At 39.8% G+C, this 22587-nt stretch overlaps 4 protein-coding genes across 6 annotated transcripts in view; 2 read left to right on the forward strand and 2 right to left on the reverse strand.

Moving 5' to 3' along the window:
• The window catches only part of LOC129752765 (facilitated trehalose transporter Tret1-like), a 22033-nt gene extending 19839 nt beyond the window's left edge, over positions 1-2194 (forward strand). The window contains exon 6 of the mRNA XM_055748536.1: positions 2132-2194. Within this exon, the coding sequence (XP_055604511.1) occupies positions 2132-2194 (63 nt within the window). The remainder of the gene's footprint in view (positions 1-2131) is intronic.
• LOC129754128 (death-inducer obliterator 1) lies at positions 1769-11005 on the reverse strand. The gene is made up of 9 exons (XM_055749996.1): positions 10154-11005; positions 7228-9610; positions 6984-7161; positions 6270-6590; positions 5649-6206; positions 5335-5583; positions 3728-5254; positions 3368-3665; positions 1769-3302 (listed from the first exon to the last, which is right to left on the reverse strand). The coding sequence occupies exons 1-9, from the start codon at positions 10419-10421 to the stop codon at positions 2584-2586; spliced, it is 6501 nt and encodes a 2166-aa protein (XP_055605971.1). The 5' UTR covers positions 10422-11005; the 3' UTR covers positions 1769-2583.
• A 1066-nt stretch (positions 11006-12071) lies between these two features.
• On the forward strand, positions 12072-14155 carry LOC129754347 (V-type proton ATPase subunit G). The gene is made up of 3 exons (XM_055750352.1): positions 12072-12299; positions 12416-12516; positions 13115-14155. Exons 1-3 carry the CDS (start codon positions 12218-12220, stop codon positions 13292-13294), a joined length of 363 nt encoding a protein of 120 aa, XP_055606327.1. The 5' UTR covers positions 12072-12217; the 3' UTR covers positions 13295-14155.
• A 2543-nt stretch (positions 14156-16698) lies between these two features.
• On the reverse strand, positions 16699-21806 carry LOC129757174 (tumor protein D52). Of its 3 annotated transcripts, XM_055754304.1 has the most exons (6): positions 21489-21806; positions 21262-21422; positions 20971-21030; positions 20642-20653; positions 17764-17926; positions 16699-17695 (listed from the first exon to the last, which is right to left on the reverse strand). In XM_055754304.1, exons 1-6 carry the CDS (start codon positions 21789-21791, stop codon positions 17579-17581), a joined length of 816 nt encoding a protein of 271 aa, XP_055610279.1. In that variant the 5' UTR covers positions 21792-21806; the 3' UTR covers positions 16699-17578. The 3 variants fall into 3 exon arrangements, with proteins under 3 accessions (XP_055610279.1, XP_055610280.1, XP_055610281.1); XM_055754305.1 differs by lacking the exon at positions 20642-20653; XM_055754306.1 differs by lacking the exons at positions 20642-20653; positions 20971-21030.
• Between the last annotated feature and the right edge of the window lie 781 nt (positions 21807-22587).

A 22587-nucleotide genomic window follows, 5' to 3' on the forward strand; every position in this document is an offset into this window, starting at 1 on the left:
AACTTTGAATGGGTAGAGAGTCTGAAAGTCATGCATGTAATCAGAAACGAAAGACTAAATAGAACTTATCACTATCTTATGTAGCCGCCAATCGGCGCCTACGAATATAGTTCCTGTAAGGTTGAGGCTGTACATTTTAGGCAAAAAAATGAATAGCGCTAGGTATACATATGAATATTACGAAGCGTAATGGCCATGTTCTAGATTTTTCCATTTTGTTTGGTAAAAACGGTAAAAAAATTACCGAACGTTCGGGAAATATTAAGAACGATCAGCGAAAAATTATAGAGCCTAATTCCTGGCAAAAAAAAAATTATAGAGCCTTCGGTGGAATACAACTGAAATTCAGTAAAAGTAATTTCGGTAGAAAAATATCCTTAACGCATGGTAATCCGTTTATGCCGTTAATTACCGAATGTTCGGGAAGTATTACGAACGTTGGGTAACAAATTTTGGAGCTTTCGTTAAAATTGTAAATGAAATTCTAACTGAAAAATTAATTAAATTGTGATTAAAAAAAACATTTTTCTAATCTCGAACAGTTTTGTAAGTCTTAGTTTAGTTTACCAGATTGCCCGGTTTTATTCGGACTTGTCAGCATATCTGATACAAGATTTCGGAAAAGTCCGGTTCGGCCCGGTTGCCTAATTCATTCACTTTATTTGCAAAAACAAACAAAAACTCAAATTGAATTATTTTTGCATCCAAAACCGAAACTTTCGGAGCAAGTTTTATCAATATAATCATGAACGATTCATTGGAAGCCTTAAAAATAATTTAAAATCTGTTGATGCGTTTCAATGACAAAAATAACGATTCAAGTGTTTTTCAAGATATGAACTCGAAGGACAACCTGGAGTTTTACTTGGTCATAGATGTTATAACTATAATTTTATCAGAATCCAGAATAATAAATTGTCCAAAAATCACTTGTGTCAAATCTAGATCACATGACCACGCATTTGGGACCACATGTACTGTGAGGTAATAAGTTTAAACCGGTAAAGGTACTGCTTCAAGCACCGATGGCGTGAATGAAACTGAGTTAGGTAGTAAGTATCGATCTCTCCATAGTTCCGATTTATTCAATCTGATCAAGTGTGCGTTCATCTTGTGTTGTTCGATGCGTCCCATTGCGCCTGCCACTTGATTATCGGAACAGCTCGCTAAACTTTACGCGCTCCTTTAACTGCTCATGCCTCGCAACACTTCACTCCCGTACGCCAGAATTATATCGATGAATATACCTACGATTAATCTGCTGAGATGATCCTGGTAGTAACAGGACGCTCGTACAGCCGATGCGTGCTCCGTTATTTGAATTTGAGGATTGGATTTTTAATAAATGACAGAAATAATCCAACATGTGAAGAACTACCTACCTAAGTTACCGAGCAGTATGATCCCCGGTTACGGTATTGGCAAATGAGGTTGTAAACGCAGTTTTTTAAGTCATCGATCCAACTTACCCCGGTGTACCCTATCGGATAGTTCTGAAGTTCTGTCTTACTATCCGTTTGATAGACAAATACCGGCACGACATCTTTATTCATCCGTTATGTATCATGACTTTCGTTTTTTTATGAAAAATTAATGCTCGGTGAATATTCACTTTCCTGCTGGCTATGTCGTCCTCGATTTCTTTATATCCGAGATTGAGCGAAAGGCTGTCATCAAGAAGGGTGTTACATTATTAATCTGTGCGAAGAAAGTTCAAACTGCACTCAACCAGCCCACGTGCGTTTTCTACGGAAAAAGGATGAATGAATGATTTTTACTTTTAAGCCATTTATTCTGTACCGTAGCGACACTGCCATAGTTCCAATATTTTTCATATATGTTGGTATATACTTTTATTCGAACATATAAAACATTAAGTTTAATTTTTACTCTATATTATAGAACCTATTGCTATGCAAAATTTGTACACATAATGTGAAGGAGTTGCTTCCTCGACTTCAATTATTTACAAAAATTTTATAATATCAAAAAAAAGATTTTTTTTTTAACAAAATTATGTTTTCTTTTACTCCATAGAGAGAGTGTTGTGGTGCATTTTACATAAATAAATGCTTTTAATTGGTTATAATTTACTACAATTCAACAATTTTTTACAACCATGTTCTTTTAGAAACTAGAGTATTGCGAACTGGGGAGTTTGAATGTACACATGAAGCTTGATGCAAATGGATGAGATAATTCATGTTCAAATAACCTATGTTTCTGGAATCAAATATGATTTTCCTTCTTCTGTCTAAGATCAAGCACATATTTGGGAATAGAACGAAAGTATCAGACAGATGAATGTTAGAGCTAATTGTTTTCATTTTGTGAATTGCTATTTACAAATCTATTAACGGTTCAGATTTTTATTAAATAGTTTAATAACTTAGAGCGCAAATTATAAACATAAAACAGAGAATTCTGCTTTTCTAATATTTGCACGTTAGTCGAAAGCGTGTTCTCAAAAGCAATTTAAAGAGTTAATTTTTAAAATCAATCTCTTCTACGAATATATTCATGCGTCTTCTTGATATTTATCTATAAATACCATTATCATTGATCAATAAATTTTAGTTTATCTTAATTAACTTCGTCCTCCATGCCGGGCGGTGGAGGTTCGCTAGAATCAAAACGAGATTTTTTCGCAACTGGACCGGAGTCTTCTATTGGTTTGCTACGAGTATTTGAGGAAGAAGGAGGTTGGAGATAGCTATCATCCGGAACCATACTAAGGAGTTCTTCCTCGGTCAGTTTTGCTAACTTGCTTGTACCCTCGCTGCTCTCCGATTTGGAGATTGTGGGAGAGTTTGATTTCCCATAACTGTAGCTGGGTTTATAACTTGAAAAAACAGAAGATCCCGATGGGATGTATTCATCTTCTTCTGCTGCTTCTATATTCTTACTCCCGCTACTTGCAATTTTGGAAGAATCGGGTCCCGGTACACCTTTAATACTGGCAAGAATTTCTGAAAGATTTGACGGGATCGAAATGTCCGTGATCAATGACGGTGGCAGTGTTGATTTGATTTCGTCCTCTTTCAGGTCAGCCTTGCTTATGAGGCCTACGATTTCATTTTTTTCTTCGGCTATTTTGCGATTGATCTCTTCCATCTCTCGCCGAATTCGTTCCGCCTCGCTATCCAAACCCGAATCGGACTTGTTTTCCACAATAGCAGTGACATCAGCAAAGTTGTCGCTGTCGTTGCTGGAGCCACCAGGAGAGTAAGGTTCATCATCATCGTCGATCACTACCGAGATTGGTACCGCCGGAATCGTTTCCTTAATAGTGGTTGTCGCTGCTGAGAATGAGAATAGAAAAGAAAAACTCAATTGCCTGGATAACCCATATTAAGAAAAAACTTACCTTTAGCAACAATCGGTCCCTTGATAATGTTCATGTCCACGTCGATCTGTTCAGGTGAACCTGAGGATGATCGGGGGGTTTCTTTTGAAAGATCGACGTCTGGTGTAACAGGAGTATCCGTTGACGCTACATGCGCCGCCTGAGGTGGAGAAGGAACAGCACTTTCAGGCACGGTTCCAGTTGGTTTGTTTTTGTTTATAGTAGCATATTTCGTGATCACCTGCTGCATGAGAGCAAACGATGGCGAAACTGCTGTCGAGCTGCTTCCGGATGATTTAGATGGTTGCTTGCGGAGCGCCTGTTAACATGGATGTAAGTATTATAAAAAAAGAGTTAATGAGCTTTTCAGAGATATATTACCTTGGATAAATTAGCACTACTGTCAGTTGCTGTAGAGCTCCGTTTGGTTTTTATCTTGACGATTATTCCCAAAAGGAGATCGGGTTTCTTGTCACCTTCGATGATACCAATTCCAGTCAATGGTTTAAGGATCATTGGGATTTTGGCATCCGACGGCAATGGGAAGATATAGAAATCTTTAACCGCAGCTGTAGGGGATTTGATGACGCTGTATCTCTTACGACTGTACAGATGCGAATAAAGTGTGTAATATGCGGCACTTTCATTGGAATGGAACCGCACGAGACAAATATCTTTGCTTCCGCTTTTTTTAATCTGACCAATGTAATCGAGTACTATTTCGGGTTTAATCGTTCCACAGATATTCAAATCTTCCGAAAAGTCTTTGGCGATTTCTTCAATGTCTCCGCTAACGGCACGAATAGACATTTCGACGGATGCGACATCTATCATGTGGACATTACCGGTCCAATGGGCAAAACGCGCTTTCTGTTCCCGATCATCGAAGCTTGTACTAGGCGAAGAAAAATCGGTCGTTGGAGATTCATTGTCGAAGTTAGTGGAATGCGGAGGTGTTGGAATAGTAACAGTGCTTGTTGGCTCCTGATCTTGTTCTACGGATGTTGGAGAAGAAGTTTCTTTGGAATCGGCCGAGACTATCTTATCACTACCAGACGTATCTTTACGATCCGTCGACTTTCCGCCACTGCCATCAACGGAACCCAAAATTTGATCCACCAAGTTAAAGTTTTCCAACGATTGTGGTTTATGTTCCAATTTAGGCTTAGGGTGTTTTTTAGCATCGATTGTTTTCCCAATAGCTTCGTTTTTGTCCTTTTCGAGGGCAACACTCGAAGAAGCCTCTTCTTTAGTTTTGAATTCCTTTTCCTTGGAATCCTTCGAATCATGTTTTTTATGTTCCCTGTGACGCTCCTTATCACGTTCACGATCTCTGCTGCCATGTCGACTACGACTGCGACTGCGTCTTCGCTTGTGTTTTGATCGGCTTCTAGAAGAATCCCTTCGCCTTTCACGACTTCGGCTTCTGCTACGACTTCTTCGCGATTCTTTCTTCTTCGTAGACGAGGAAGAAGTGGACGTTGATGAAGTAGTTGTAACAGTACTTGTTGTGGTCGCGATTGATCCTGCCGTCAGCGAATTACCGATTGAGCCGCTTCCATAGATTCCAGTTGAATATTTTCCATAACTGAAATCCTTTGATGATGATCGACCGTAACTGTCCTTCGATGGCGACAAGTTGCTGTCCACCTCACTGGTGCTACTTACAGCTGAATTGTTCAACACAGCCACCACATCTTCAACGGCCGTGGTAGGGTCCAGCTGAACTCGCTCGTTGATTTTTCCTTCGATCACCTCTTCACCTTTGTGCGTTTTCAGAACGTAGTTCTTGGCACAGGCAAGTAAATCCAATTCGGACTTTTTGATCATCTCGAGCTGGTGTTTGTTTTCATTCTCCCGCCATTGAGCCAATTCCTGACTGGCCAATTCTTCTGCCGTCATTCGTACCTGTAAATAAGCGGAACGTTATTAACACGTTTATGCCATAAGGTCGATTTCTTTTTTAATCCTAAATATCCGTAACTTACCAACTCTTTCGCCGCAAGCCGTTTTTCACTGATCTTCTGGAAGAGGGATAAGTTTTTCCTATCCTTAATGTTGAACAGCAGTGAGCGATACTTGGCTCGATAGCGGGAACCTGTATCTTTATTGAAGAGGGCAAACATTTCGTTCTCGATTTCGCCCACATATTTCTCGACCTCCGACTCTGTTAGTTTGGGTCCACCGACCGAATCCTTGTCATTCGTCTGCTCGATTGTACGCAAAATTAATTGTTCCTGTTAAAACCAAGAATAGAGGGTTATTTTTTTAAAAGAATTTTCGTGATCGATGATCTACCAACCTTCAGAGTTTTCTTAACCGTAACTCGAATATTTTCGCCAGCGGGCACAGTAGAAACTTTAACCGGAACAGGTTTAGGTTCCGGCGAGGATTTTTTCTGCTGCTTAGGCGCAATAGTTGTGGTGGTGGTTTTCGGTGTAGAGATGGCTGATTTTGATAACTGAGATGATGTAGAAGTCGTCGGGATGGATTTCGATAGTACAGGCGTAGATGGTGATTTTGATGGCAGTTTCACAGAGGGTTTCGTAGTTTGCTGTTTTGGTTGACTGGTTGATGTTGTCAGCGTTATTTTCTTCTGTTCATTTACTTTGAAAAGCGTTTGAACCTTGCCAGTGGTTGGACTTTGAGCTGGAACAACAGCAGATTTTTTCTGCGCTTCCTTGGCCATTTGCAGGCGACGTACTTCAGCTTGCTTGGCCAGAATAATGGCAGCCTGTGGGCTTCCCGGAGGAACAACTTCGAAGGTGGGGTGACTTAGAAGCCATACTTTCAAATTTGCAGCTGTAGGCGCGTTTTTCCCAGTTAAACATCGACCTGTTTTACGCTCCATAACAATAATCTGAAATATTAGAAATTTAAATGAATTTTCACAACCACACTCAAAATAAATTATCATTCTTACAGGGCCACTTTTCGCGGGGGATTTTATAACCACGGGTTGAATAGCTTTGCCAGTGTCTATTGGTTGATCTTTAACCAACTTTGGAGTAACGGCGACACCCGAGGGTTTGCTGATTCCGGCATGTTTACGTATGCAATCGTCGCTGCAGTACACAGAACTAGACCGGGCCGTTTTTCCACACACGACACAGCCGCTACTTGTCGCAACAACGGGGGAGTTCAAACGAGCTCCAACAACCGAGCGTTCTGCAACTTCCGAGACACTCGTTGTACTAGTATTGCTGATGCTAGTTGGTAGCAAATACTGCGTTACTTTGGGTTGCTGAAATAGAAGGAACGAAGAAATGTTGGGAGGAAGAAAAATAACAAAATAATAAAATGATTTTATTTTGGAGTTGTGTATAAAAGTTGAAAACGGTTTTTAATTTCAAATTAATTTTAAATATTCGAGTCAAAAAATATATTTTATCACATAAAACGTTTACGATGATTGAAAATATTTTTTTTTCGTCTTGTTTTGATGAATGCATTAAAATACTTAATTATTTGAAGTAAACACAAGAGGATATAAGGGAAGATGGGAAAGTGATAAACAGAACTTTGTTAAATCCTAATGTTTATGTTAGTGCTTCACAACAAAATTTATGAAAAAACATACAAAATCCTTAAGAAAAATAAAGCTGCAACAAGTAAAAATATTTGAATGAATACTCACCTGCTTTTCTTGTTTCTTTTTCAAACAGTTCGGACAAGTCCATTCGATACCGTCCTCTTCCATTTGTTGACCCATTGCCTTAGTAATGTTGACACATTTTCCGTGGAACCAATCCTCACACGCATCACAGCAAATCATGAAACGATTGTTATGCGGCTGTTTACAAATGCACCACAGTCTGTGAATAAAAGAAAAATGTTTAAATTCCTTTTATTCATCCGAAACAATCTTAGACAACAACTACCTATCGGGATCATCTTCCGAGTTCCAGCTTTCGTCCGATTCGGCCGCATCGTCCTCGGCAACGGCAGCAACAACAGCCGCAGCAGATTGTATGCTCTGACGTTTTCCTCTGCCTGCACCGGATGCTGTAGACGATACCGAAGTTCTGCGGCTGGACGAGCGGCTTCCTCCTGCTGCTGCCTTACCCCGGGATTCATCAATCAGTAAGCTTCCACTACCATCATCATAGGAGGTAATTCCGACGGTCATCTTCGTCGACTGCTTCACGTGTTGCTTGCTAGAAAGTGGCGTTTGATGAGCTGACTGTGTGGATGCTGGACCTACGTTAGGACTTGGAGCAACTTTAGGGGTGTTGGATGCTGGTGTGACTGGTGAGGCCATGGGAGTACTTCCAGCCTGTGCTCGTCGTTTGGCCGATCTGGTGGCAGGTGCTTCTATTGGTGGAAGAGTAATAACACGACCATCGCTTCGACGAATTTGTATTGCTTCTTTCCTTGGCATCAATTGTTCCTTCACGGTCATCGTTGGTAATCCTTCAGGATCGGTTTTCATTGGTGTAAGCGTATTCGATGCGACCGGCTGGATGACTGTTGGCGTTGGAACGGGATTGATGGGATTCATAATAGAGCTAGTAGCCATTGGAACTGGTCCTGATGTTGACAGTGTGTTGTCCGAACCGATCACGCCAAGAACTTGTTTATCAAGAATCTCCTGAAGTTCTTTATTCTCTGCTAGCTCAGCCACGTGTTGCAGTAGATCCTCAGGAAGACCGTCGTCGTTGGACCCAAGCGCAGCCAATAGATTGTTATCAGTGATGGGCAGCTCTGAATCGTTACCGGTGGGAAGATTGTTTTCCAACATTTTGACAATATCCTCGGCCATATTGGATTGAGAAGACGATTGCTGTGGGGGCAATTCGTGTTGTACTAGAGCGTCGATCAGTTCCAACCGTTTGTTTTGCTCTTCAGAAGCACTGGTATGTGTTGCGACAGAAATGTGACCTGGAAGCTTTTGAGAGCTTTTAGCCGATACAGGAACCAACTGAACAAAGCCTCTCACACTTGGCGTAGGCATTGCAGCAGGTATTGTCGATGTCGAAGCAGGAACCACATTGATTTGTTGTCCGGGACGATTGCTTCCGACTTTTTTAATAATATCTGGAGTAGAAAAAAGTGAAGTCATGTCAGTGAACAATGCCTCAACGTGGGCTGCTGGCTTGGCAGGTTTTTTATCCTTTTTAATCGCCTGTACGGCTGAGGGCTGAGCTTGCATAACCACCGGAGTAGGAGCGACTTGAGTCACTACGACGGGGTTAGCTAAAACGGTTGGTCGAATTACTTGTGACCTGCTTACTTCCTTCTTCGAGCCGTATGTTTTTGGTACCACAGATTTGGTTAAATTCGAAACTGGTGAGATCTGTTTGGGTTCCACTTTTTTGGGCGATTTTATGACCTTTCTTGAGTCTTTCAAATCCTGCGAGATAGAGTCACGCTTGCTAGTGCTTTTAGAACGAGATCGATTACTCGAGCTTGATTTTCTCTTTTTAGATTTTCCTCCAATGCTGAAGTCAAGGTCGCTATCGTTATCATTTCCATCCGAATAAGAGCTCTCTTCTTCGGAATACTCCGAATCGGAATCTTCCAAAATGCTTTGCAGATCCTCCGCATCAGTTGTACCTTCTTTGGACTTTTTCTGACGCACCTTGGAAGTTGACGTGACTGCTGGAGAAAAGATCTTACTTGCTGTTCTCTTTCTCGACGTTCCGCTAGCACCTTCCTCTGTTTGTTGCACAGCAGATGATGAATCACCAGAAGGTGTTTCATTGGACGAATCCTGCTCCTCGAAGTATGACCTCGGGGGCAATTTCTGACTGGGAGAAGTCAACGGTGTATAACAGTGATCATTAGCCACCACATAGCGCCAAAATTCGTAATCGACTTCGGTATTCACTGCTAATGGTTTGCGCAAACCTGCCAATGTCAATACTTCTTCGGCAAACTTTTTGGCCTCCGCTGGAGGATAAAATCCTTCCACCATCAAACTGACATGCGGTGTTTCTCCATCATCCAGCATTACATCCTCCTTCTTGGCTGTCTGTTTGTTTCGACGAGTGGACATCCCTCCGGTATTTAAAGCCGCACTCGAACTAGCTGCTAAGGAATCTCCCTTGGTTGATGTGCTTGGAACGACTTGCGATGATCCGGTCGAGGCCGATTCGGGTGCATCATTAGAATTCTCATTCGATGCGGCTCCTGCTGCTTCTAGTTCTGCCTGCAGCTTCTGTTCTTGTATTTGCTTTCGCTCCTCTTCAATTTCCTCTTCAATACTCGGTGTTGGAGACGTGATACGCACCACACTAACCGAAGTATCCGTGGTTTCGTTAGCTGCATGTAATGGAATATCATAAAGGTAGAAAAAATCATAACATTTTCAAGACTTTTTGTTATTTTCAAACTCTCTTGGAATATTTATTAAAACTTATTAGAAACATGAACTATACTATTTTTACGAATTTTAAATGAACGTAACTGTATTCGAATACTATGAATTAACCAAGAAACGTTGATTTTAAAGTCCTGCACAAATTGAATCATTTGCCAAATATTCATGATTGTGAATTTTGCGTTTCATTTGACGCTATGAAAACCTTACACGTCGCGAGATTTTGATTGATACGATTGTTTATGTAAAAAATTGGTTTAAACAATATTATTGGCTATCGTTACTCAATAAAATTACAATAAAATTTCAAAATTTCAAATTAAGCGTCGCTTCAAAAAGATGAATTAAAATATCGAAACATTTTATTTTTTTTTGCATTAGTATTCTTGTCTCCGTCCAGATGGTCACAAGATAAAAAAAATCGCGCCAAAACTAAGGTCATCTGCTGAGCTGTTATCTTTTTCCTTCAAGTTTATTGCTTTTACCTAACAAGCTGTGTAACGTCTTCTGATCGACATGAACGCTCCCATCCTTCCCGACAACGATGACAAGATTGGAATCCACTTTAAGATGATCCGGTTCTGGTCCAGCTGGAATTCCTTCCGTTTCCCCAGTTATCGAATCGTTCAATGTTTCTCCGCTTCCAGACGGTTCTGCGACAGACGACCGTTCTTTCTCAATAAAATTGGACAAATCATCTGCCCCTGTCGAAGCTGAAGACGTCGGGTAGATTTTAAACACCGAACTGGACATCTTTTGCGATCGAACGTTGGAATAAACAAAAATAATGCCGGCGGTTTCGTGCTAATTTTTCCCGCACTTCAGAACGATTGTCAACAAAAACAAAACTTCACTTTGCGCAATCGATCGATTTTTTTTCCTTACTGTTCCTCGCTATTTTTTATTCAGCGCTTGGGGTGAAATTGGCATTTTTCAGCTGCACAAACCCAAATCACTCACTCATCTTATTCGCGCACTTGGAATAAGTTTGTATCAAATGAATTTGAAATATCAACTCCAAATAACCGAAATTCAAAGCCAGCTACTGCGATTTAATGTTTTCTGTCCGCTCCCAAAACTGGCCACGGGCGCCATCTTTCTTGTGTATTTTTTCAGCTTCAGTTTTCGCCTTCCTCACACGGAACGATCCCGGGACAATCACTTTTCACTTTTTAAGCACCTTAGGGCTTATTAAAGCAGCACACTCAAATGCGTACGCCTTCCGGTGTCAATGGGATACCTTCCTGTACCGGAAATGGCACCTGGATACGCCAAATTAACTGGAATTCGTGGCGTAAAATTCTGGCGTGAGAAAAATTCTTGTGTGCTGGCTGAAATTTTTTCATTGATAGCTTCGCTTAGCGGGTTGCAAGGAACGCTACGGAAAGGGAAACATGTCGCGTTTCACTTTCAGATGGGCTGTTTCGCCATCCCTCTCACACTGAGTTGCCAAGTGCCCTTATTTGTCTGTAAAAACAGCTGTCTAGACTTTCGTCCCTCCGTCCAGATATTAGACGGGCCATATACTGCACCACATTTGTGCAAATCCGACGAAATTATGTCACTGTGAATACGATTTGCAACGTGTATGGCACTGTTTGAATGATCGCGCAAACGGTTTGAGTAAATTACTCAAGCGGGCCATAGACTACACAACATTTGTACAAATGCGATGAAATTCGATGAAATTTTGTCGTTGTAAACACGATTTGCATAGTGTATGGCACTGTTTGGATGAGCGCCCAAACGGTTGGAGTAAAATCGGTCGGGATCGAAATATTTTGTATAAACCATCCTCCCAGCCTGAGTGGAAATGTTTTTTTTGTTGCTGTTGCTGTTTTCGCCAGCAATCGTTTGTGTTCGCGTGAAATATGTTTGTATAGTGTGTGGGCGAGCACAGATCAAACAATCGTCGTGGAATCATCGAATTTGTACAGGCCATTTGTGTAGTCTGTGGCCCGCTTCAGAAACGGATTTTGCCCATGCCACAGAGGGTGGTTTCCTTCCACACAGAATTTCGATCCCGACTGATTTTACTCAAACCAGCCGCGTTTATTCAAGCTGTACCATACACGATGCAAATCGTACTCGCAGCGATTTTTTTTTAAACTATGTTTTGAGTTAAAGTTTTCGCAATGATTGGGTTGTGGAAACTGAAATGAACGGATTATCAAAAAATTGCCTCAGGATGATGGCGATTTTCTCGGAACACGCTATGTGGCTCATACGACCTAACAAAATAAACTCTAGATTTGTTTTTGCAGACTATGAAAAGTACCGTAATGAAATTTAAGATTAAAAAAAATTATTAAAAGTATATGGTGAAAACTTGAATTTTCCGGCATCCCTGCAAAAACATCGAACCACTTGATTTTCGATGTTTTCATTTGACGCAAACGTCATTCTCATCGCAGGAGAAAAAATCGGGTTCGATTTGGATCTTTGTCACGGAAAGTTCATTGAAGAAGATTTTCATCTCACAGCGCAAATATCTCCATTTTGCACAGCTTTTCTCAAAGTTATTAAGCAGTAAAACTTCCATTTAGAAAATGGCCAGTCAAACTCAAGGAATCCAGCAGCTATTGGCCGCCGAGAAGCGTGCTGCTGAAAAAGTGGGCGAAGCTCGCAAAAGTAAGATTTTCTCGTGTGACGATGGAAAAATCGATAAAGCAATCAGCAATCTCTGCTGATATTCGGACCAATGTTTTCTCGGATACTCATACGGTTGTTCCTTTTTTACTTTCTAGGGAAACAGCGTCGCCTAAAACAGGCCAAGGAGGAAGCACAGGAAGAGATCGAAAGATACCGTCAGGAACGGGAAAGGCAGTTCAAAGAATTCGAAGCCAAGGTAATCAGCTTAGTCCACAGACAATGAGACATAGCAAATGGCATATTTTTAACTCTAAATATTCAACAGCATGTTAGTTAAAATTTTCGTAAAAGATTTCGGAATTTTAACCGAAAATCGCTAGAACTTTCCATATTTGTATTACCTCGTTTTTTTTAATCGGAAATCGGTTAATGCATTTGTTTAATAGTATTTGAGCATTTATCTTAAACTTAAAATTTTAAGACGATTTCATGGTTAATTTTATATTTACGTTCGATATTTTTACCGAAAGTTCCAAAATGGTACCCGAAATATTGGCAGTAATGTTTCGATGTTACAAGATAGATACACAAGATAGAGAACAAAATTTGAGTAATTTAAGCAGGAAAAATGACAATTTGAGGTTTTTTTTGTTTTGGCATTAATCTATAAACGAAAAAACCTTAAAAACGCCAGGATTAGATTAAAATGTTATATTTTTTAGACAATTTCTGAGCTCATATTCCTATCTGAATAAGATGAATATGAATAGAATAAATAAATATCAACAAAGTTTTGTTCTACAAAAAATCATCGTAAAAAAGCATTCTTCATTCATTTTCGTCTTTTTTCCTAGCACATGGGAAGTCGCGAGGGCGTCGCTGCCAAGATCGACGCGGACACCGTTGTCAAAATCGAAGAGATGAACCGTTCAATCTCCTCAAACAAGGCGGCGCTGATCAACGAAATTCTGGCGCTGGTTTACGACATCAAGCCTCAGTTGCACCAAAACTATCAAGCTCCCGTTAAGAAGTAAATGCATTCGAAACAAGTATTTCTAACACCACATCAACTTTATTCATTCGATCAAAATGAAACTGTGGCAAAGAGTAAAAAATCCGCCAATAGTACACAAGAAAAGTATAACAAGAAAAATCTAAATTACATAACTGAGAATCGATGAACAAATAAGCCACTTTTAATCGATGTTTGCTGTATTAGAAAAAAAAGATTGCTGTAAATAATTGTTTCTCGATCGTTTGTTTACCTTTGTAGATGTGTGTTTTGATCAACGGAATCACGCGAAGCAGAAATTCTTAAAACTTGTTTCAACTTTTTGTTTTTTTATAATACGCAAATTTATCTGTTTTGCATAAATCTTTCAACGTATTAAAGTATTACCCGTTACTATTCCCAGAACCACAAAACAGCTCTAAAATCCAGCATTACATATATAGAATTGGAAAATTTAGCGAATTTAAAACTCCCGTACTGAAACTTGAGATTCACTATCTATAAACAAAAAAAAAATAGACATGACAATATTAATCGTCAATCATTTTCACGCTCTCAATGAAACTATTGGTTACGCCACTATCTAGTTTTTAAATCGGTTTGTTCAAATTGCAATTTGTTTTCTTTTTCAAATTGAAGTGTGAATCTCTCGTGCAATAATTCCTTGGTTTATACAAAAATTTACCCCAGTTATCCGGCAGCCCGTTTTCAAAAAACACGGCGTAAGGTCCGTTATAATTTCTTTCGTCGCGCTAAAATAAAATCACGTTTAGATAATAAAGTCATACGATACCGGATTTAAAGATAAAATGAAATGCAAACAGCCATGTAAAGTAAAATAAAAACTATCTATTGTGAAATAAACATAATCGTTACAGAAAAATTATAGTTATTTATTGGATTGTGAAAACCCTTCAATTTTTGTTTTTTTTAACAACTAACATAAAGGTATATCGATGGCGAAACGGATTTACTGCATAGTTCAGGGGTCTGGATGAAATAGTAACTTTTAACCATAATTGAGAGCAAGGGTTCCACTTCGATGCTTGGTTTGAGCTTCGTGAGCATCCTAGAGTGGCTCCATATACTTCTCAACAATTTGGACCAAGAAAATTTCTGAAAAAAAACAGTAGTTCATGATTTTTCAAGTAGACAATGAAGAATTTACGAGGCGATTGTTCAAAACTATTTTTACCATGTCTTTTTGCATCGTAAATATCTCATACACACATGAATTCAAAAATCTGAATAAAATAGGCAAGATAGTCCTTTTTATAACCAACACAACGCTGCTTAATTATAGCATATCCGAGCTCTAGTAACGTAGCTATGACCGAAATGAAGTGAAATGATCATAGCACCTCTCGGTTTTGTTGGCGGAAGACTTCTATTGCTATGAAAATAGAGGCACGCAAAACGTGAAAACACGAGCCAGGGATATCTCCATGGCCAACTGGCAGAAAATTCCGAAGGGTGACATCCAAATCCACTTAAGCGACTTCAACGCAAAGATTGGCTCCGATAATCAGGACTTTGAGCGCATCATGGGGCGCCATGGTCTAAAACAGAAGAGCGAAAACGGAGAGCTTTTTGTAGAATTTTGTGGATATAACAACATGGTGATCGGTGGATCGCTCTTCCCCCATCGACCAGCACATGAGGTCACTTGGGTATCCCGAGATGGCCGAACAGAAAATCAAATTGACCACATCTGCAACAGCCGAAAATGGAGAAGGAGCCTTTATTCTTGATGTCCGCAACAAACGTAGTGCAGATGACCATCACCTCGTCCTTGGCGAGATACGACTGAGAGTTGCGTGTGTCCAACGGCGCGAGAAGAAAGTCGAGTGTCGATACGACGTCCGCCAGTTGGAGAATGCAGTGGTGAAAAGGGCATACGTAGAACAGCTTGAATCCCGAGCCTCGGAGCTGCCAACAGACGGAACAGTCGAAGAACAGTTGTGTGGAATCAAGAATGCCTTCATCACGACGAGTCATGGTACTCTCGGTAAAGTTTGTGGGAGAAGAAGTGAATGGATGTCGGTCGGATGAAACCTGGAGAATGACCGATGATCGGAGAAAGGCGAAAGTCGGAATTGAGCAGGCATGTACCGGGTCAGTCAAAGCATCCACCCGCTTACGATATGCAGAGCTGGAAAAAGCAGTTAAATGAGCTTGTAGACGAGACAAGAGAGCCTGGACAAACTCCCTAGCCGAAGAGAGAGAAAGAGCCGCCGTCATTGGAGATATCCGATTACTATATGATATTTCTCGCCGCCTTAGTGGTGCAAGGAAAACGATATAATATGCGGTCTGAAAAGAAAACAATAATTGGAAATAGAAATAAGCAACAAATTTGTTTTGGTTTTGTTTTGTGGCGTAGTTTTATGTATGTTTTGGTGATTTGTGTTTCCTCCCCCATTGCTAGCCGGGAGTGAAGCAAAAGAACTTCAACACAATCGCAAGACTAAAGCAAATAAAGAAAGAAAGAAAAGAAACGTGGAACTTCATCGCCGGTGTTATCAAAATGCGCTAGAAATCGATATTCGGGAACGTAAGTGGAGATGGATTGGGCACACGCTGCTGTGGGACAGCTCAAAAAGAGGAAGGTGGTTTGATTCCAAACATTAAGGAGTGGTTGGAGAGAAAGCATTGCTGACTGGTCATGGATGCTTCATGAAGTATCACCACAGGTTCTGACACGTGGCTTCGCCGGTCTGCCTGACATGCGGTGACGCGTACGAGACACCCGAACACGTGGTATTCTATTGTTCAAGATTTGAAGAGGAACGTGCCAACATACATATTCGTCGCCTGCGCACCAGACATGACAACTGACAACATGTTGCAGAAGATGTGTGATGACACCAACACTTGGCATGCAGTCTGCGATGGGTTCGCCCGGATAATGACTGCTCTGAGTCGGAGACTGACCGAAATTGCCATCGACGTAGGATAACGTAACTTAACTTTATTTAGCTGAATGAATCCGAAGCTATCATATAAACTACGCTAGAGTTGATCGGACCACGATGTGAAGATAACCTCGGCCGGTCAGGATATTTAATTTAAATATGAACTTTTAAGCAAGTGTTGCATGAGTAGCGCATATGCGCGAATTAGACACGCCTTTTCAAAGTATTGCCTTAGGGCAGTTACCGGTTTGGGGTATGATCTGAGGCCTCAGGTGGAGTTTAGGGCGTATGTATATACGGATGAGTATACACGAGTTAACCCATTGGTTCCATGGACCCAGACTAGTTCTGGGGAGACACGGTACTCGACGTGTTAGCTTGAAACCAACATTAGATACTTAATAAACTACCCTAAATAAAACCTAATCTACAATAATTTTCGATCTAAAAAATCATTTGTGATATTATTCTCTATTAAAAGAGGCCGTTCGGATAGAAGTAACTAGAAAAGTTGTTTGATTTAGAATATATTATTAAGATGCATTTCTCTGTATTCAAAGATCAATTATATGCGCACATGCAGCGAAGATTTCTCCATATTTGTATAAAGTGATTCCATGTTTACCTTGTCTGCTTTCCTATAGTTCTAGTACCAAATAGTGAATGTACTTTCTTTATTCTAAATATAGATAGTATTAAATAAGTATAGTCTTACTAAATGTGACATATACTATTAGAGTGGAAATATTGATTTTTCTGCTTCTCATCTATGAAAAAATCCTGTGGGAATTGGCAAACGAAGAAGTTTAATTTTGGCATGTTTTGTCGAAAATTTAGAAGAAAAATACTGACTTTAAGTACCTGATCAATCGATAGAACAAAATAGTGGGCAATAATTTTGCTATTCAAAGTGAGTTCAACGTAACGGGAAAAACACTACGATTAGGCACATCCATTGATTTATTATCGAGTTAAAAGGAGTGAGTTTGGGTGAGGATGATCAAAGTATTTTAGCGAGAAGTACACACTCGGTGCGAAATTAATTAGCAACTGTATCGTGGGACGTAATTCTAGTTTTAAACATTCCTTTTATTTTTATAATATGCATGTTAATTTAGATATCTCGTTGCAATGTTGCTTTCTGGCCCACTCCAGCAGGTCTTTCAGAGACAGTTGGAAAAAATATCAGCCGGTCGTATTGATCAACTTCACAGACCACAATTAGAGCTTTTTAAACAATGTGCTTATATAATGATAACGACCGTTGCTTTCTATCGAACGGTTTATAAATTTTTCAGGCGGGAAACGAAAAAGAAGCAATGCGGTTTTGTCATACACATATGTACGGATCATTTGTCTTACCAGATAGGGAAACAAACCGATGGATGCTATTAAGGAACGATTTTCTCCTCCGGGATGGCGCTCGGGGTTGTGACCGAGCTTCGACGCTCATCGTTTTGTAAATCGGACAGGCTCTGCACTGAGCTGGACCGCGAGGATACTTTTGACTGTTAAAAAGAAGTTGTAGTTAGTTGAGTTGTGCAAATCTCGTTAGGGGAAGTTTGATAATCATTACCCTAACATTTTCGTAGGCTGAGCCGACTCTCTCTTCGAAGGATCGGAAAGAGTCGGATTGCTTCATTTCGGAAATTTTTGCTGTCATCTTGCTAGTGATTCCACCGAGGACGGATGTAGTTTTGCCAGCCGTTGTCTTGATGGCCTCTTCGGTTTTCTGATAACTGTAAAGAATTATAGTTAAGAGCGATTCATCTCAACACTTATCAATTACAAAATTATCATTCAGTGAATTCACATCCTTGGTGCTTTTTGGTCCAATACAAATAAGACGTGGAACAACACATTCGGGTCAGAAAAAAACGTTGAATTTTTTTTTTCAATATTCTAACAAAACTGAATCAACGTTTTATAAATTTTTCCTGTAATACACAATTAACACACGACGTATTACAGGACACGACACTTAACGTTCTTACAAAACGGAAAAAGGATTCAAAAATTACCTTTTTTGTCGACCGGTTTCGGGCTCGATGTTGCCCATCTACAGGACGATGTCCGACTGATCACACAATGAAATTAAAAACACTTGCAGCATCCTACTATGTCGTAGTATTTGTCGGGAGGATGGTCAAATTTATAACAATTTCCTTTTAGTAGGAGAAGAGTGGCGACGTAATCGGCGCCTCGTCTTCGTTCATTAGCAGTTTTTCGGCCGTGCTAATGAACATTGACTCCCATGCGTTTAAGTGTGAGGTTTTTCTAACGCATTTCTTGTACCTCACTTTTTCCCAATCTATGGCGTGATCAAGTTCTGTTGCGTGGGAAGCTACACTAGATTCGTTGATTCTTAGGTTTTCTACTGCGTTCCTATGTTCTTTTAGTCGAACTTTGAACTTGCGCCGTGTTTGGCCAATGTAAATGGCCGGGCAATTTTTGCATGGTATTTCATAAATACCTGATCTTTCTTCGTCTGGAATCTTATCTTTTAGCGAAACCAACCGATCCTTGAGAGTGTTCCCACTTTTGTATGCTGTTTTTAAGCCATGTTGAGAAAGTATCTTGGTAATCCCGTTGGTAATTCTGGGGTAGAACGGCAAACTAACCCTTTGGGATTCTTCTTTCTCTGGTCTTAAAGTAGTTGCATCTCTTCGAATTTTCTTTCGAGCGTGTTTTTGTAGGATTTTTTGTACAAAATCGTTGTCGTATCCGTTAAGGGCACCTGCTTCGAATATTTTTAATTTTTCTTCTTCAAACTCAGCTTTTTCCATGGGTATATTGTATAGCCGATGGGCCATGGAATGAAAAGCGGCTTGTTTTTGTGACCCAAAATGGTTAGAATCGACTGTGATATATCGGTCTGTTGAGGTTGGTTTAAGTATGGGCAGCAAACTTTCCCCCCTGCTGACGGAAGTTTTCATGAGTGATTTGGAGAACGACCTAGAAAAAAGAGAAAAGCTGTTCCCACGCGTCTGGTGGCGCTACGTAGATGACATCCTTGCCGTAGTTAAGGAACGTTATCTCCCACAGACCCTAGAGCTCCTTAACACTCAGCACAATTCCATTAAATTTACGGTAGAAAAAGAATCAGACGGAAAACTTCCCTTTCTCGATCTTCTGATTTCAAGAAAAGAGGACAACAGCATTAAATTTGGAATTTATCGAAAACCAACCTCAACAGACCGATATATCACAGTCGATTCTAACCATTTTGGGTCACAAAAACAAGCCGCTTTTCATTCCATGGCCCATCGGCTATACAATATACCCATGGAAAAAGCTGAGTTTGAAGAAGAAAAATTAAAAATATTCGAAGCAGGTGCCCTTAACGGATACGACAACGATTTTGTACAAAAAATCCTACAAAAACACGCTCGAAAGAAAATTCAAAGAGATGCAACTACTTTAAGACCAGAGAAAGAAGAATCCCAAAGGGTTAGTTTGCCGTTCTACCCCAGAATTACCAACGGGATTACCAAGATACTTTCTCAACATGGCTTAAAAACAGCATACAAAAGTGGGAACACTCTCAAGGATCGGTTGGTTTCGCTAAAAGATAAGATTCCAGACGAAGAAAGATCAGGTATTTATGAAATACCATGCAAAAATTGCCCGGCCATTTACATTGGCCAAACACGGCGCAAGTTCAAAGTTCGACTAAAAGAACATAGGAACGCAGTAGAAAACCTAAGAATCAACGAATCTAGTGTAGCTTCCCACGCAACAGAACTTGATCACGCCATAGATTGGGAAAAAGTGAGGTACAAGAAATGCGTTAGAAAAACCTCACACTTAAACGCATGGGAGTCAATGTTCATTAGCACGGCCGAAAAACCGCTAATGAACGAAGACGAGGCGCCGATTACGTCGCCACTCTTCTCCCTTACTAAAAGGAAATTGTTATAAATTTGACCATCCTCCCGACAAATACTACGACATAGTAGGATGCTGCAAGTGTTTTTAATTTCATTGTGTGATCAGTCGGACATCGTCCTGTAGATGGGCAACATCGAGCCCGAAACCGGTCGACAAAAAAGGTAATTTTTGAATCCTTTTTCCGTTTTGTAAGAACGTTAAGTGTCGTGTCCTGTAATACGTCGTGTTTTAATTGTGTAATTAAGTTCTTACGTTGGCACAATCCCGTTTAATATGAGTTTTCCTGTAATGCAACAAGAAAACCTAATTTTTGCAACCCTATTACATATCATCAGATAGTTGTTTCATTTTTTTCTGAGATTTCCTGGCAATATCTCGCGACGTTTCTACACATGCATGTGAAGGTGACATTAAGGATAAAAAGGGATGAGATTCTAATACAAGTGAATGCAATAATGCTTGATCCAAATGACATCAACCGGATAAGAACGATACTGTGCCAGGCGGGCATCATTTTTAAACAGCAAAACTACAATTTAGAAACATTTAGAAATAGTACTCACCCCTTTGCTATCCTGTTGTTTCAAGATTGTTTTTTATAAATATTTTTATCATTTGAAGCAGAAGCACCACATTCACGAAGTTTTTAAGGGGTCGTGTAAATAGACAAACAGGCACGAAAAAGTGTAAATGATCATCATTACTGAATGAAGGGAAATTAGTAGGTAAATGGTAGACAATCGTTCGTTTAAAGAATATTGAATCTTTTAACAGAAATTAAAATAAATTCTACCAACATGAAGAGACAGTCAATGTAAGGGACAGTAACAACGACACCATTGCTGAAAGATTTAGAAACAATTCGGACTTTTTCTCGGGCGAATATACTTACATAGGGGCACTCGTAACGGCAGTCGTAATTTCGCCCACTTTTGTCTCAACAGTTTGATAACTAAAGAAAATTAACAAAAGTAAGTAAAATAAAATAAAATTTTAAATAGGTAAATAATTCCGAATTAAACAGAACAATCCAGTCCGATTTTCAACTTTGGATTAAATTGGTTAGGCCTGAATTCATACTAAATTGAAGGGGTTAAAAAAGTAAAATGATTCCACAACAACAAGAAAAAAACCTACAGAATGCTTGAAGTGAAGCACAATTTAAGTCGCTCTTTATACTTACACGTTGCTCTCCTTCACGTTTTTAATACCCTGGCTAACATCATCGGTGATTTCCTTCCACACGGTGATGCCCAGTTTGCGTTTCAGTTCGCTTGCGTGTCGCATTTTCGATTGCAACACTGTGCGGAGTGTGGTTATCTCTTCCTCCACTCGGGACAATTCCTACAAATAAAGAAACATAAACGAGAAATCAATATTAAAGTGAAATTAAAGTATCAACTTGCTCACCTGACTCCATTCTGCACGCTGAGCTTCCTGCTCTTCGAGGGTGAGGCCGGAAAATTCTTGAGCTATTTCAGCGGAGCTCACTGACCCAACGGGAGATGCATCGGACAATTTGCCAGAATTGTCTGAAAAGAAGGATGGAGAAGTGCATAAGAACAGTGGTTCCTGGAGACGAATCTCAAAGTAAAATGGGTAACGAAACGGAAAACTAGTCGCTGAAACGTTAACCAAGTTCAACCGTTTTGACCAGAAGCAATGGACAATTATTGTATGGCCTCGAACTTGACAATATTGTTGCATACCCATTAGAATTTCCCGCGCATTGGTTAGCGTATTGGATCTAAGAAGATTCTGAAAAATTCATTTGCAACATTATGTGACCAAAAGTTTTACGATGGGTCTTACTCAAGTAACTCAACAACCAATAACAGTATGGTATAATATCATACAGCTTTGGCGAGGCATTTGACGGGTTCGTTGTCTTACTGTAGTTGAACTCTCCCAGCTCGACTCCTAGTCTTACTAGTGCGATTCAATAAATTTGAATAGGTAGGTATAGATATAGGTAGGCCTGCATAATTGTTTTTACTCGATATTATCCTTTGTAATAAGATAATAAAAGGCATTTCCAAATTCTGCATGCTTTTGAACATGGGAGAAAGTGTTCCTAAATATGCCTAGCGGGTATTTTTTTTGTTTATTTTAATAAAAAATTTATTATTTATTTATAAGAATCGAGAAAAAAAACTAGAACTAAACTATGAGGACTTAATTTACTGCTAAGAAATTTTTAAAATAAAAAATGCAAAATTAGTGGTTGGTTATTGGCTTGGGTTTCCTTTGAAGTATTGTATTAGTTTGATCTTGAAAATGTTTCTGTTGGAACTATTTTTTATATCTTCAGGAAGGCTGTTGAATTTCGTAGGACCAATGAAGGAAATTCGACGTTGACCAAGACAAGTAGAAGTTGTGCTGGGCATAAGATGGTGAGATTGACTGACGGGTATTATGAAATCTCAGGTCCGCATTAAACAGATATCAAGTTTTGGTTATGGTTGACGAGTGCAAATTATCGAATAAAGAGACGAATGAGTGATCCTAC

The sequence above is a fragment of the Uranotaenia lowii genome, chromosome 3 (assembly GCF_029784155.1).
Source record: "Uranotaenia lowii strain MFRU-FL chromosome 3, ASM2978415v1, whole genome shotgun sequence".
Lineage (NCBI taxonomy): Eukaryota > Metazoa > Arthropoda > Insecta > Diptera > Culicidae > Uranotaenia > Uranotaenia lowii.